This window comes from Natrix helvetica (assembly GCF_964273705.1).
Source record: "Natrix helvetica genome assembly, chromosome: 9".
Classification (NCBI taxonomy): domain Eukaryota; kingdom Metazoa; phylum Chordata; class Lepidosauria; order Squamata; family Natricidae; genus Natrix; species Natrix helvetica.
Window position 1 is genome coordinate 5471475 of NC_138560.1, and position 16667 is coordinate 5488141.

The 16667-nt window shown below is 41.7% G+C and overlaps 1 protein-coding gene across 1 annotated transcript; it reads left to right on the forward strand.

The window, feature by feature from the left end:
* Positions 1 to 504: 504 nt before the first annotated feature.
* LOC309396816 (protein RoBo-1-like) lies at positions 505 to 8596 on the forward strand (the record flags this gene model as incomplete). The annotated part of the gene is made up of 5 exons (XM_081962275.1): positions 505 to 553; positions 3862 to 3981; positions 5124 to 5279; positions 7109 to 7252; positions 8394 to 8596. The coding sequence occupies 5 exons, from the start codon at positions 505 to 507 to the stop codon at positions 8594 to 8596; spliced, it is 672 nt and encodes a 223-aa protein (XP_081818401.1).
* Between the last annotated feature and the right edge of the window lie 8071 nt (positions 8597 to 16667).

Below are 16667 nucleotides of genomic sequence, written 5' to 3' on the forward strand. Positions count from 1 at the left end.
TTTTGTTTTCGGCTTAATTATTTTTCTTATTTTCCAACCATTCATACCATTTATTCCAAATTTCGTAGTATTCTGATTCTTCTTTGTCCTTTAATTTTAGGGTTAGTTTGTCCATCTCTGCACAATCCAAGGTTTTTTTATCACTAATTCGTCCGGCGGTATATTATTTTGCTTCATGATCACACAGTTTCAACACGAAGCATGGGTATCCAGCTAGTGTATCTATAATTTAAAGACGCTTCTAACACAAATAAAAACACTTTTAACATGCTTCTAATGAATAAAGAAAGTTTCAAGGCATCCATGGATGAGAGAAGGACACCTTGAATGCCCGCAGACAGGTTTGCCTGGGGCATCCTAAAAGCACAAGAGTTGCCCAACCCAGCCCTTTGCTTCTTGAGTAATCCTCTCTTGCTGTTGGCTAGGGATCTTGTTCGCTAGAGAAGAACAAGAGAGAACTTCTGACTTGGCTTCCAGAAACCAGCTGAGCTCTCAAATAACACCATGTACTCTCTTGCTCTTTGCCTCCTGATCCCACTCCTCCTGCATCCAGGTAAGTCCTTCGGATCGACAGAGCTTTACGGGGTGATGATTTTCAGCCATGGAGGGGTTCCTCCCGGCTCTTCCAGGTGCGCTGGGGGAGTTTTGATTTCCTTCTTCCATTTCTGATTACTCCGGTTGGTGAACAAGCTCTTGTAAACCTTCCTTCCTTCGAAGCTGAAGTGGCTTGATTGGTGACAATGAGCAATGTTAAATGTTTATTTCCCCACTTCCTGCAAATTCTTCAGGCTCTCCCATTCCCTCTTCATGCAGAGAAACCAATCAGGCTTTGTTTGAGCAGGTGGCTCAACCTGAATTGAAAAAGCTTATCCCCCACCCCACCTTTCCCTGTATTTGGATGCAGGTTTACAGAAGAAAGGAATAAAGAACAGGTAAGGGGGTGATTTTTCTCAATCAAGCTATGAGGAAGAAGAGTTGAGCCCTTGCTTGCTAGAAATCTTTTGAAAAGGCTTATATGAGGCCATCATAACTGTGGGGCGCAGTCCAGATACCATCTTCTTCCTGGCCCTCTGGAGGAGGAAGAATAGGGCCTATGGAACAAGAAATAGACAAACATAATGAAACTGGCACCTTCTTCCTTGGTGGTCTTTTCCATTCTCCTGTCCCAAGAGCTGATGGACATTGCCAGTTGCAGACACCAATTTATGCTAATCTCTTCTTGGTAGCTGGGGACATGAGGATCTCAGTTGAAGCAATAGCTTTCTGTCCCAATTTGGGGAAGATTTCTTTGCTTTAAGGACTAGAGATCCATGATCTGAAATGATAAGATAACCTTTACTGTCATTTGTTGTTGTTGTGGGCACACTGGCTCACATTAAAAATGAAATTGTGTTGCCTGCTCTCAAAAGAAAGTAGATCTCTACCCATATCCATACACAACATACATATACACATGCTAATATAGCAATAGCACTTAGGTTTATATACTGCTTTACAGTGGTTTACAGCCCTCTCGAAGTGATTTACAGAGTCAACATATTACCTCCAACAAGCTGGGTCCTCATTTTACCCACCTTGGAAAGATGGAAGGCTGAGTCAACCTTGAGCTAGTGACACTTAAACTGCCCAACTGTCCTATTTCTATCTCTATCGTGATAGCTTTAGCTTTAGCTTTAGATCTATCTATCTATCTATCTATCTATCTATCTATCTATCTATCTATCTATCTATCTATCATCTATCTATCTATCTATCTATCTATCTATCTATCTATCATCTATCATCATCTATCTATCGTCTGTCTATCTATCTATCTATCTATCTATCTATCTATCTATCTATCTATCTGATAGATGGATGATAAATAGGTAGAGATAGAGATGTATAGATGATAGATAGATAGATAGATAGATAGATAGATAGATAGATAGATAGATGATAAATAGGTAGGTAGAGGTAGAGGTATAGATAGATAGATAGATAGATAGATAGATAGATAGATAGATAGATAGATAGATAGATAGATAGATGATAAATAGGTAGGTAGAGGTAGAGGTATAGATAGATAGATAGATAGATAGATAGATAGATAGATAGATAGATAGATAGATAGATAGATGATAGATAGATAGATAGATAGATAGATGTGGATGGATGATAGGTAGATAGGTAGGTAGATATAGATATATGATGTATAGGTATAGGTATAGGCAGATGTATCTATCTATCTATCTATCTATCTATCTATCTATCTATCTATCTATCTATCTATCTATCTATCTATCTATCTGTGTATCTATCTGTGTATCTATCTATCTATCTATCTATCTATCTATCTATCTATCTATCTATCTATCATCTATCTATCATCTATCTGTATATCTGTGTATCTATATATCTATCTGTGTATCTATATATCTATATATCTACTGTATGTATCTATATATCTATCTGTATATCTGTGTATCTATATATCTATCTGTGTATCTATATATCTATATATCTACTGTATGTATCTATATATCTATCTGTATATCTGTGTATCTATATATCTATATATCTACTGTATGTATCTATATATCTATCTGTGTATCTATATATCTATATATCTATCTGTGTATCTATATATCTATATATCTACTGTATGTATCTATATATCTATATATCTATCTGTGTATCTATATATCTATATATCTATATATCTACTGTATGTATCTATATATCTATCTGTATATCTGTGTATCTATATATCTATGTCAATCTGCTCAAATTTTTTTTTGTAACAGTCCTTATTTGCCCTCAGGTTGCTCAACTACTGTAAGTTCCTCTAATGAGGAACAACAGGAGTTTCAGGTGCTTTAAGAGCTGTTTGTTTTACGTTTTCTTAAAAGACATCTGAAAAGCAATGCTATGTGCGATTCAGTACGGTCTGCTCCAGTCATTATGAAATATGAGATTCTTTGCAACTCTACCCAGCTGCCCTTCTCTTCTTTTCTCTTGGGTTTATTATTTCTTTCTGGACTTGTTTATCCATCTTAATTTTTTATAATCCTTAGCTCTCAGCCTTAAGGCTTAACCGTTCTGCAAGAGGTAGGGCGAATTGGGTTGACTCAGCTCCAAAACAGGCAAGGAACTGGTGTGTTTCTTCAGCCTGATCATTGATCTCTAACTCATTTGGGTGGGTCCTTTTTCAGTTTTTTTTTTTTAAAAAAAACATTGATTCCCGCTCCCCCGGGCAAAGTTCACGAGTTTTTAAAAGAAGAACAATTAGGGGAAGTTCAACGGGAAACAATGATTTAGTTGAATCGAGTCCACGCACTGTAGAATGTAGAAGTCTTCGCTGGGGTACCGAATGCCGTAAAATACTTCTGAACAGGGGTGAAATCCAGCAGGTTCTGAAAGGTTCTAAAGAACCGGTAGCGGAAATTTTGAGTAGTTTGGAGAACCGGCAAATGCCACTTCTGGCTGGCCCCCAGACTGGGGTGGGGATGGAGATTTTGCAGTATCCTTCCCCTGCCAACACCCACCAAGCCACACCCACAGAACCAGTAGTATAAAATTTGAATTTCACCACTGCTTCTGAAGACAATTTCCAAAATAAGTCACAAGCATACATTCTACAAGTGTCGAATGTTTTAGCTTCTTCCATTTGCTCGTGATTTAAAATAGGAAGGCTTTGGGGATCGGGGAGATGTGGCTTTCAGATTTGATATTTGATACCCATCTTGGTTCACAACAAAACCACTGGAAACACACTGTCCAAAGCTCTATTCAGGCTGGCGATCAGTAGGTACGAGAATGGTTCTAGTGCCAATCTCATAAGATGATTTTTAGTTGCTTTCTTTCAACATTTCCCTATAGTTGATGCCATCTTTTGCTTCAACTGCACCAGTTCAGAAGGTTATAACTGCAGCACAGCTCAGCAGAAATGTTCATTTTCGGTCAACAGCTGTATCACCATTGCCAGGGATGAGGACACAGGTTGGTAACTGTCTTTCATTCTGCCTCTAAAACAAAATAGTATGGAAAATGATTATCTTTTTTTCTATTTCTATCTTTCTATCTTTCATTCATTCATACACACACACACACACACACACACACACACACACCCCCCTACCTCTGTCCCTCTCCATCCATCTATCCATCCATCCATTGCTCTCTCTCTCTCTCTCCCCCTATCTCTCTCTCTCTCCCCCTCTATATCTATCTATCTATCTATCTATCTATCTATCTATCTATCTATCTATCTATCCCTATCTATCATCTATTTTTATCTATCTATCTATCTATCTATCTATCTATCTATCTATCCCTATCTATCATCTATTTTTATCTATCTATCTATCTATCTATCTATCTATCTATCTATCTATCATCTATCTATCTATCTATCTATCTATCTATCTATCTATCTATCATCTATTCATCTATCTATCTATCTATCTATCTATCTATCTATCTATCATCTATTCATCTATCTATCCATCCATCCATCCATCTATCATCTATCTATCTATCATCTATCTATCTATCTATCTATCTATCTATCTATCTATCTATCTATCTATCTATCTATCTATCTATCTATCATCTCTCCATCCCTCCATCCATCCATACTCCGGAGGACAGATGGTGGGTTTGCATTTAGCATTAGAGTCTGTCCTGAGACATTTATTTGCACCAATTCTTCTCTGAGATTTGTAAGCTTCAAAATTGTGATCTTTCCCCACTTTGCTAGCTGAAATTCATTCCTTGATTTAGAACACAGAGACAGGATGTGGGACCTTTGGCGCAAAAACTGTCCCTGAGTTAGAGTTGCCCATGCCAAGCTCCAAGTCTCCATCTCGCCAGCAGGCATCATTATACCCAATATACATGGTCATTGAAAAGATTCCAAAGCAAATTGATCAGGTTTGCCACAATGCATGCAAGAGAGAGAGTCAGAATGGAAAGTTTAAAAAAAAATCCATTTACCAACCCACACTCGACCCAGCCTGCATACAGGCAGTTCTTGATTTATGACCTATCCTTTGGACAACCGTAGAGGAAAAGAAGGGAAAAAACATTCCTCTATCAGGAATTGATCTGACTCTTCTAATGGATCTGACTTCCATCCCCAGGGACCCAAGACATAGAAAACCCCATTTACGAGAAGAAGTGCAATTCCGACGATCGATTGTGCAACCAGTTTTATGGCTTGGTGGCAGGGGGATTTCGCATGCGGTGGAATTCCAGCTGTTGTCGTGCCGACAGCTGTAACATTGAGGAAATAACCGGTAAAGAACGGGGGTTGTTTTGATCAAAGAAGGCACCTAGGTTGGATTAAGCAGCGGGTTAATGATTCTTTTCAAGCAGTTTCTGACAAAGGCAGCGATCTTCTCTGCCAAGCCCTGGAGGCATTGCTAATTCTTACCGATCCACTGTTTATCTTTGTGGTGGCTCTGGGGAAATGCATTCCAAAGTCATCTGGATGGCCACCAAGTCCCTTCCCTGTTCCGTGGATATCAATAAGCCCTTTGGAATGAAAAAAAACCCAAACCTTTGCAAAATGTGGGAAATGGTTCTTAATCTGAAGTAAAGTAACAGTAGTTTACTTTACTTGATAGAATAGAATAGAATTCTTTATTGGCCAAATGTGATTGGACACACAAGGAATTTGTCTTTGGTGCATAGGCTCTCAGTGTACATAAAGGAAAATAAAATAGAATACATGCATCAAGAATCATAAGAGACAACACTTAGTGATAGTCATAGGTTACTAATAAGTAATCAAATCGTACTAGGAAACGAATAAAAACAATATAATTTGAAAGACACAAGCCACATGGATATAGTCATAAGTGTGGAGAGATAGATACTAGGAAGGAAGAGAAGAATAAGAGTAATACATTGTCATTGCACCTTGTACAATGAAATTAAATGCCCTCTTCAGTGTACATTATAACTATAAAACAAAAACACACATCCTTCGCATTCTACACAAATGAATTGAAAACCCCTGATATTGCATTAACATCACACATATGTTCAATTCAATATAGTTACTGCCCTGGGATAGAAACTTTTTTTCAGCCTATTTGTCCTTGTTTTTATTATCCTGCTGGTAAATTGTTTTAAAAAAAGGGAGTGCCCAGGATGAGATGGATCTTGAAGAATGTTTTCAACTTTCTTAAGGCAGCGGGAGCTATCGAGCTCTTCCAAAGAGGGGAGAGGGCAACCCATGATCCTCTGGGCAATGACGTTGACCCTCTAGTGCGCTCTCCTATCTGCCACTGTGCAAATGGCAAAACATACACAGGTGCAGTAAATTGAAATACTTTCTAGGGTAGAAGGTCACCAGCATTTTTACATTCAGTTGTCGTTTCCTGAGAATTTTCAGGTAGCATAATCTATGGTTTTTAATGGTTCTTAATCTGAAGTAAAGGACCAGGAAGTGGCACACGAGCTCTTGAAACCCAGGGAAACTTTTCTACGACCTGTAGAGTGTAGTTTTCACAGTTGCTACCATATTTCTTGAGAAATGACATCCTGGGAAGGCTCATCTACATTGCAGTTTAGCAAAAAATTGGTTCTGAGCCACATGGTTGGGCATAAATACAATACAAGCATGCATCTAGAATGAAGCGAGTGGTGTGGTGGCCTAGAGGTAGAGCTCTCGCCTCACAATGAGGAGGCTGTGAGTTCGATCCTAGGTAGAGGCAGATATTTCTCTCTCTGGGCACAATGAGAATATATCTCCTGAAACAAACTCTGCATCGGCGACGGGAAAGGCATCTGGCCAGTAAACACTCAGCTCCATTCACTTGCCCTGATTCCAAGGGATTATGGGATCATTAAAAGGAGATGATGATGTAGTGGGAAGAGGGAAGTCCTTTTCTTCTTTTAGTCAATTTCATTGAGGTGCTGCTGTTGGTGCTGGGAAGGAAATAACAGCAGTGTAAATTTGGCAGACTCCGCTTGACCCATCCAATATGCTAAGCCTAAGGCAACACACATGACCGCCAATGACCCGAGCCTATTTTGGCTTAGTCTAATCACTTGAGCAAAATTGTCTCATTTTGTAGAGATTCTTAGAGATTCTTCTTTTGGGTCTCTCCATCCATAGTTCAAAAAGCATCTCAGAATCGGAATGGGGTCCGTTGCAATTCATGCTTTGCCCATGGGACAGATTTGTGTCTTAACAAGACAGAGGTGGCCTGCACAGGTCTCATGACACACTGCATCCACTTTGCCACCCGTGCAAAGAAAGGTAAGTAGATAGCTCCATCTTTTGTCCTTTGGAATTCTACGCTCAATAGACAGTCCTCAACTTACAACTATGTTTGGGACCAGAATTTCTGTAGTTGAGCAAGGCGGTTGTTAAATAAGTTGCACCCATTTTTGGGGGGGTCACGATTCTTAAGTGAATCCCTGCAGTTGCGAAGTAAATCACATGGTTGTTGAGCAAATACTGTTTCTCTCATTGACTTTGCATGTTGGAAGCCAGTTGGGAAGGGAGTGGCAATCACATGACCCTGGGGCATTGCAACCATTGCAACTGCATGTTGGTTGCCAAGCAGCCAAATTTTGATCATGTGACTGTGGGGATGCTGCAATGGTTGTAAGTGTGTAGACCGGTCATAAGTCACTTTTTCCAGAGCCATTGTAACTTCTGTTACTAAATGAATGGTTGTAAGTCAAGGACTAGCTCCTGGCTCAACCTTTGTCAAAATGAATTTACAACCGTGTTGATAAATATAAGGAAGTGCAGCAGAATCAAAAACTCTCTTGTTCTCAGAAGAATTCTGGAGAGAGCTCCATTCTGTTATAAAAATCCCAATAAAGAGATAACCCACAAGCAATAAATTTTACTTTAAGATCAGAAGTTTATTTCATGAGCAATTTGGAACATGAATACCCAACATAACCCAGCTTATATCAATAATCCATTGCAATGAAGTGCAATGAGGTGAGCAAGGAGTAGCTACGGCCAGTGGCCCTGAGCTTATCCCAAAACATTTTTTAAAATCCTTTTCTGCATGCATTTTATAACTTATTTCTTTGTTCTTACATTCTTACTGACAGCCACTCTCTGCAAACACCTGTGCACATTTCAAGCTCTCAGCTATTTGGTACTTTCAGTTGCTCATTTCCCACCATCTCATTCATCCTGCTCTAAATATACCCATACAAGTAGTACCCACTTTGCAGAAAATGCAGCACACAAGTCAACATATTAGAAATATGTCTGGTACATTTTGTCTGGTACATGTTATAGTTTAAAACTTTGGTTCAGTGAAGCCTGCAAGCTCACTCCTAGGCCTATTACGGTACCTTCCAATGGATATAAGTCTCTTCTCACAGTTCATTCAACCTGACTAATTGTTTTCCCTCCCATCCTTCCAATCTAGAAGCATTCAAGGACCAGCAGGTTGCCTTCACAGGATGTGCTACCAAGAACCTGTGCGACATGGGAGCGGTGGCATTGTTTGCTGCTGGCCGCAATGTGGAAGTCACAACCAACATGTGCAGTTTTGCACCAGGAATTTTTTCTCAACACATCTTGGCCTGGTCCTTTCTAGTGGGGCTGCTCATTCTTGATATTTGCTTCTGAGTTTTCCTACAAACTCCCAGTTTTAATTTAATTTAATTTTAATTTAATTTAATGCTTCTAGACCGCCCCCTCTCCCGAAAGGGACTCGGGGCGGTGTACAGTTCATACAAAATATATCAGATACAATAAAATTAAGTATGTACAGTTGACAGTTGACGTGGAGGAGGTTAGCATGACATTAAAAGAACTGTACAAAGCAGATTAAAATAAGTTCAAACCCCTAAAAACAAATACAGTGAATTAAAAAACCCCTAAAATAACCAGATATAGTGCGTTTGCCAGGAGGGACAGTTGAATTATGCCAGGCCTGCTAATCCGAACAGGTGGGTCTTCAATTTTTGCCGGAAGGAGCGGAGGTCAGAAGTGGTTCTAATGTCGGGGGGGAGGTCATTCCAGAGGGTTGGGCCCATCACAGAGAAGGCCCTACTCCTCGGTGTCGCCCGCCGGCATTGTCCAGTGGATGGCACCAGGAGAAGTCCCTCCCTGTGTGAGCGTATTGGCCGCAGGGATGTATGTGGGAGGATGCGATCCCGCAAGTAACTAGGTCCCGTGCCATGGAGCACTTTAAAGATGGTAATCAGCACCTTGAAACGCACCCGGAAAACCACAGGTAGCCAATGCAGCTCGCGCAGGAGAGGTGTTACGTGGGAGTACCTCGTACTCCCCATCACAGCCCGCGCGGCTGCATTCTGAACTAACTGCAGTCTCCGGGCGCGTCCCAAGGGCAGCCCCATGTAGAGAGCGTTGCAGTAATCCAGGCGGGACGTCACCAGCGCATGAGTGACCGTGCGTAGGGCATCCCGGTCCAGTAGGGGGCGCAATTGGCGCACCAGGCGAACCTGGTGGAACGCCCCCCTTGCCACGGCCGCCACATGGTCATCCATTGACAGCCGGGCATCAAGGAGGACGCCCAAATTGCGCGCCCGTTCCACAGGGGGCAACTGCTCGCCCCCTATGGCCAGTGATGGAGTCAGCTGGCTGAACCGAGGTGCCGGTAGCCACAGCCACTCAGTCTTGGAGGGGTTGAGTTTAAGTCTGTTGTCCTCCATCCAGACCCCAGTTTTGCCTGTCTGGTCATCTTTTATGATCCCTGCCTAATTCTTCTTCTACTCTGTTGGTCTGCTTACATCTCCCCTTTCAGACAGATTGTCCCAAAGGTACTTTTTTCAGGAGGCAACTGGACTTTCTTGTTTTTTTGTTTTGAAGATTTTTTGCTTCTCATCCAAGAAGCTTCTTCAGTTCTGACAGGATAGCGGGGAATGGAAGGATTATCCTGTCACAGGTGAAGATGGATGAGAAGCAAAATAGATAGAATAGATAGAATTCTTTATTGGCCAAGTGTGATTGGACACACAAGGAATTTATCTTTGGTGCATAAGCTCTCTGTGTACTTAAGGAGAATAAAATACATTCATCAAGAATAAAAAGACACAACACTTAGTGATAGTCAAGGTTACTAATAAGCTATCAAATCACATTAGGAAACAAATAAAAACAACATAAATTGAAAGATACAAGCTACATGGTTATAGTAATAAGTTGGAAGAGACAGATACTAGTAAGGAAGAGAAGAATAATAGTAGCACAGTGTTAGTAATTTAGTTGACTGTTGTGGGAATTAGTTGTTAAGCAGAGTGATGGCGTTTGGGGAAAAACTGTCCTTGTGTCTAGTTGTTCTGGTGTGCAGTGCTGTATAGCAGCATTTTGAGGGTAGGAGTTGAAACGATTTATGTCCAAGATGTGAGGGGTCTGTAGATATTTTCACAACCCTCTTTTTGACTCGTGCAGTATACAGCAAAAGAAAAAAAACAAGGAAGTCCAGTTGCCTCCTGAAAAAGAGGCCTTTGGGACGAAGGCCAAAAAGACCTTAGGGACAACCATGTCCTGGATGACTGAGAATTTCTACAGACTCTCAGACAAGTTGTTGTACCTTTGATTTACCAAAGAACTGAGAAAGGCTGGCAAACCCTTGTCTCTAGTAGTAGTTTACCAGTGGCTAAACACCCAGCCTGAAAGGTGAAGGGAAATGTTGGAGAAGGAATCAAATTGTGCACCTAGTTCCAATTTCTTCAGTCTTGGTCATTGGGGAAGGTTTCTGCCCTGGGAAGAGTCCATTTTATTTTTCCAGAAGAGACAGGATGATAAAGTCTGAGTAGAGGAAGTCCGGGTGGTTTTACTGGATTTGAACATTGTTACTAAACGTTTCTGGTATTAAATGTAATGGAGGATCAATCTGAGTATTTTGATAACTTGCACCTTAGTCCCACTCACATTTTGCACTGCAGCTCTCAGCGAGCCACTCAGGAAATTCTACCCTCCTCTTTAGTGGCTAAAGAATTGGAATTGGACCAGGGCCAACTCTTTACCCAGCTATGAGAAACAGAAGCTGTATTTACTCACAACATGGCTATTCCATTTGCTTTGTTTGCACAACTGCAATATTGGCTAATCAAATGGGATCGTGCAATATGGAAGGCCACCTAGCCCTATTTAAACACCAATCACACATATGAGAACCCTGATTTAAGTTTGTAACAGACCTGATTAAGCCTGTTGTGTGAATGCAGTCATGATTGGACACTTCAAAGGAGAAGGGATAGAGGAAAAAGGAAGCCCATTTACTATTGCCCCTAAGTCTCATTTCGCCCCACCTCACCCTTCTTTTTTGTGGCTGTAAGAAAATAAGCTTTAAAAGGTATTGCCACTGCTGTTCAGGCAATTTTTACTCACTTCTGCCCTACTTTCAATATTTATTTAGTTCAATTATTTTATGCTGCTTTTAGAAACACCACGAAGATGTTTACCATTAAAAACCCAGCAATAAATGAATAATTTACAATAGTGGTCTCTTGTGACATTTCCTCTTCTTCTGACTTGGGGTTGGTTATGGATGGAACTCTCGTGACCATTCCAAGCATATTCCCAGCGATGTTCATCCTTACTCTTTTAACTTGCTTTAATTGCTTTGCTAGTTCTTGCATTACACAAATTGCTACCTCCAACAGATTTTTAATTTAATGTTGGTAGAGCATCCAGAGCCATTAAGAGATTGAAAGCTCTTATATATAGATGATCTCAATAAGCATATCAGATTACCCAAGGTAAGTACTGTATTTTTCGTAGTACAAGATGCACCGGAATATAAGATGCACCAAGGTTTAGAAGAGGCAAATTAAAAAAAAAGTTTTTGCACTGCAAACCTCCCCAAAATGGCCTGTTTTCATGAAAACGGGCCCATTTATTTTTTAAAAAAAACTTCTTTAAAATCTTGGTGCATTTTATACTCCGGTGCATTTTATAATCTGAAAAATACGGTAATAAAGATGAGGTAAAAAGCGATTAAAATAAATAACTCCTGCCACTTGTTCAACCACTTGAATAACTACACAAGACTCAATTATTTGCATGTTTAGTTTATTTTGATGTTAGGTTAATGGCTGTTGAAAGTTAAGAAAGAACCACACAGTGAGCTCCATCATCCATCAACAACTCAAATCACCAACTGTAATCTCGAACCTGAGTGTCTTTGATCCCAAATTCTTATGGCTCTTTGGATTAAGCCCTTAATTCCATCCCCACCCCGATGTTTTTGAAAAGGCATTCCATCCTTCCATTCCCTGAGGATTCTGGCATTCCAATTTTTCAATATTGAAACGAAGTAATCCATTCCCTTGTTCTGTTTCTCCTTTTGGGTAAGTACAAATATTCTCGGTTGCACATCCTTTGGCATTGACTGTTACACGGTATGCTGCCACTGGGGAAGAAAAGGGGGAGAAAGGAAGCATTTAGGAAACTTTTCTTAGTTTTCTCTTCATTTTTAATGGTGCAACACTGAGATACATTAATGAACGTAATGTATCTGTCCGGTCATCTAGAGAATGTCTGTTGAACATTTCCCTTCCTTGTGAGGTAAATAAAGTGTCAGATTCCAATGCATCCATCACGAAGTGAACTCCAAGGCATTCTGTTTCCTCAAATAACAAATTTATTTAGCACCAACTGGTGGAAAGCCAGCACTAAAACTTCCCGGGCTTTTCACCCCACTATAAGTAAAAGTTTCTCAATTTCCCCAAACAATATGCCACATTGTGCAACCGGAATGGGAGCTGGTTGCTTGGTGACTTTTCTCCTCCTCGGGTCAGACAGACATTGGAATGTATTGGATTCATCGGTGAACTACATTGCAGGACAATTTACAGTGAACTGCACACGTGCAGTCACTAAAATCCAACATGGCGGCAACATCAGCGGCGGTTCGGGAAGCGGTTCGGGGTGTGTGTGTCAGGCCTGGGTCGCTCCTGGTTCTGTGACCCAGGCCTGAATTCCACTACCGGTTCGGCTGAACTGGGCCGAACCAGCAGCAACCCACCTCTGGCTTGACGTAAGGAGTGGATGAGATGTTTGGTAGCCAATAGACTTGGACAGTTTCTCCCCTGAGGCATGTCCTACCTCCCCCCGCCCCATGTCAGCTATCCCCAAATTACTAAAAATCTATTTTAAATCCAGCAGCATTTGCGCCCCCTTTGATTAACTAAGGTGAGGGGGGGATCTATCTCAAGTTTTTAATTGAAAGGTTTTCTTCTTGTTTTCGTCCTTAAAAAAAGAAAAGAACTGAACATTGCCAAAGACCGAAATATTCTCCCAAGGAATGAGTCCCATTTGGTTTTACTTTGCATTGTTTATGTTTTTTTCATTTCCTGTATGCTTAATTTTATTTGGTGTCTAAAGTATTCCTCCCAAAACTGATAAAGAATGAGGTGCTCACAAGCAAACATTTGGAAATCCATATTGAAACATTGGACCTCATCGTTGAGACACAAGACGGTTCCATTTCCTATAGAGGAGCCATTTTGTTCATAAGCGCCTGGACAGGTGAACCCATTGGGTTTAAGGTCGTCATGCCCTGGTACTGCAGAGAGAAAGTTTCGGAGTTAGCAAATAGTTTTAACAACCACAATTCTTTTTGAAGTAATGATAGCCTAAACCAGGTCATTTTTCAGGCTTTTTTTCAAGTTTTTTCCAGGCCATTTTGAGGCTGCAAATGGACCTGAAAATGGTCCCAAAAAGCTGGCTGTGAGAGAGAGAGAAGCTGGGTGAGCTGGACCCAGACTGACATTCACACATACTCTCTCTCCCTTTCCCTCCCTTTCCCTCCCCCCCTCTCTTTCACACACACTCACACATACACACATGTTGGATCTTTCTCCCCCAACCCCCGGAGACCCCTGGATTCCCTTCCCAACCCTGCCTTTCCCATATAGGTACCACCCACACCAGCGGCATAGGGTTGGCCATGCCCACTCAGTCACATGACTCCCACCCAGCCACGCCCACCCAGTCAGTCATTAGGGCAGAGAACTGGTTGTTAAAAAAATTTGCAGCCCACCACTGCTGCAAAGTCACCAGTCACATGGGCCAATCATCCTACAGCCCAGTTGCTGGGCATCTTCAATCTTCTCTGCTCAAAAACCTGCAGAAGGACCTCGAGGTCATTGCACTGATGCTGGAGGGCGTTTTCTAACTATATTGTTCTGCTTTTAGCTGCAAGTTCTTTCTGAGGACTTTCATGCTAGTTGAATCCTCCAACGCTAAACACACAGGGTGCTGAAAGGGATGAGAACTTACTCGTTCACACGGAGAATCTGCTGCTGGTTGTTAGAATGGACATTTCAATCTCAGGTTACTTACTAGGAAGAGGTCCCGAATTACAGCCGTCACTCTCACAACACACTACTCTCATCTGATTGTGTTTGCCGGCTAGCGATGTGATGCCATAATAAGCATTGTAACATTGGTCAGCTGTTGCACAGCCTTTCGAAGTAAAGGACAGCGTAGGAGTGGCTGCAAAATTTAGTCAGAAGAAACAGAAACAAAAACCCCATTATGGCAGGTAACAGAGAAATGAAAACATCAAGCCTTCCAATTTAGAGGCTTAAATTCAGATGCTTCAGATGATCAGTTCTAATTATTGGAGAGGGTTTCAGATGAGGATAGGGGCGGGGGAGGGGATACATCTCATGCTTCTCCCTCCGGGATATCCTGAGATGAAATGGAAATCATGGAGAGGTGCCATAAAGAGCTGCGGTGGCACAGTGGTGAGAGTGCAGTACTGCAGGCTGCTTCTGCTGACTGCCGGATGCCTGCAATTTGGCAGATCGAGTCTCACCAGGCTCAAGATTGACTCAGCCTTCCATCCTTCCGAGGTGGGTAATAAAATGAGGACCGAGATTGTTTGGGGGCAAGAGGCTGACTCTGTAAACCGCTTAGAGAGGGCTGTGAATATAAGTCTAAGGGCTATTGATTTTTCCTTTCCTTTTCCTTTTCCTTTTCCTTTTCCTTTTCCTTTTCCTTTTCCTTTTCCTTTTCCTTTTCCCCTTTCCCCCTTTCTTTTCCCTTCCCTTCCTTTCCCTTCCCTTCACTTTCCTTTCCTGTTAGAGTGCAGCATTGCAGGCTAACTTTGCCCACTGCCAGGAGTTCAATCCTGATGGGCTGAAGATCAACTCAGCCTTCCGTCCTTTAGGCCAGTAAAATGAGGACCCAGAGGGTGAGAGGCTGACTTTATAAACTGCTTAGAGAGGGCTGTAAAGCACTGTGAAGAGGTATATAGGTCTACCTGCTATTGCTCTTGCTATCCGAGAGCATTTCAACACCATTGACTTCCCCCAGGAGAAAGGAAATATTTCCAATTTTTAAGCTGAATGAGGCTCAATATGATAAGATTGACAGAAGCCATTCTGTTCCTGGATTAATGGCAACTAGACGTAGGAAACAACCCAGGTACGGTGAAATGTCTGTTGTGACTCCCACCAACACCTATAAGTTACCCCTTGATGCTTTGGGGACCAAGGGCTGAACATGGCAAACATCGTTAAGACTGAAAGTGCATTTCACTCACTTATAGTGCTGTGAAAGGAAAGTGTAAGACAATGTCCTTCATTCGCTTTGCATTCCACCATCTTCATGTCCTCGTTTCTGCATTCTGTCCTGCTGGAAATGCAGGTCTGGCATTTTAAAGATGCCGCTGCAAGTAGAAGAAGAAAAAAGGAAGGAAGGAAGGAAATTTCTAATCAGCCATGCTGTAGTTCTAGCAATGTTCAAGATCTGTAATGAGATAATTACCATATTCTTCGGAGTATAAGACGCACCGCAGTATAAGACACACCAAGGTTTTGAAGAGGCAAATTAAAAAAAAAGGTTTTGCACTCTGCAAACCTCCCAAAAATGGTCCGTTTTTCATGAAAATGGGCCCATTTTTTAAAAACAAAGGCATGAATAGCCTTTAGGGGGCTTGTAGAGTGTTCCTGGGGGCTGGGAGGAGGGGGTCCAAATTGAGCAAAAAACCAGTGGTTTTTGCAGTGTTCCAATATCTCAGGGGTTGCCACAAAGAAGAGGGAGTCAAACTATTTTCCAAGGCACCTGAGGGCAGAACAAGAAGCAATGGTGGAAACTAATCAAGGAGAGAAGCAACTTAGAACTGAGGAGACATTTCCTGACAGTTAGAACAATTAATCAGAGGAACAGCTTGCCTCCAGAAGTTGTGAATGAGTTCCCATTACTTGTCCCAGCTTCTGCCAAGGTAAAGGTTCCCCTCACACATATGTGCTAGTCATTCCTGACCCTAGGGGAGCGGTGCTCATCTGTGTTTCAAAGCCGAAGAGCCAGCGCTGTCTGAAGACGTCTCCGTGGTCATGTGGTCGCCATGACTAAATGCTGAAGGTGCACAGAGCGCTGTTACCTTCCCACTAAAGATGGTTCCTATTTTTCTACTTGCATTTTTACATGCTTTCAAATTGTTATGTTGGCAGAAGCTGGGACAAGTAATGGGAGCTCACTCCATTACCAGGCATGGGTTGCTGCCAGGATTGCTGCCAGTTCGTTTCCTGCACACTTTGCACACACTGTGAATTTGTAAACAGTTGACTGTAAATTGTTTTGCACATGTGCAGAACATCAAAAATATAGTAAAAACATGCTGCCAATAGCATCACTGACCAGGGAAGCAGTTCAGGGGCGTGGCCAGCTTGGGTCGCTGCCAGTTCCAGTGACCAAGGCCAAAATACCACTACCAGTT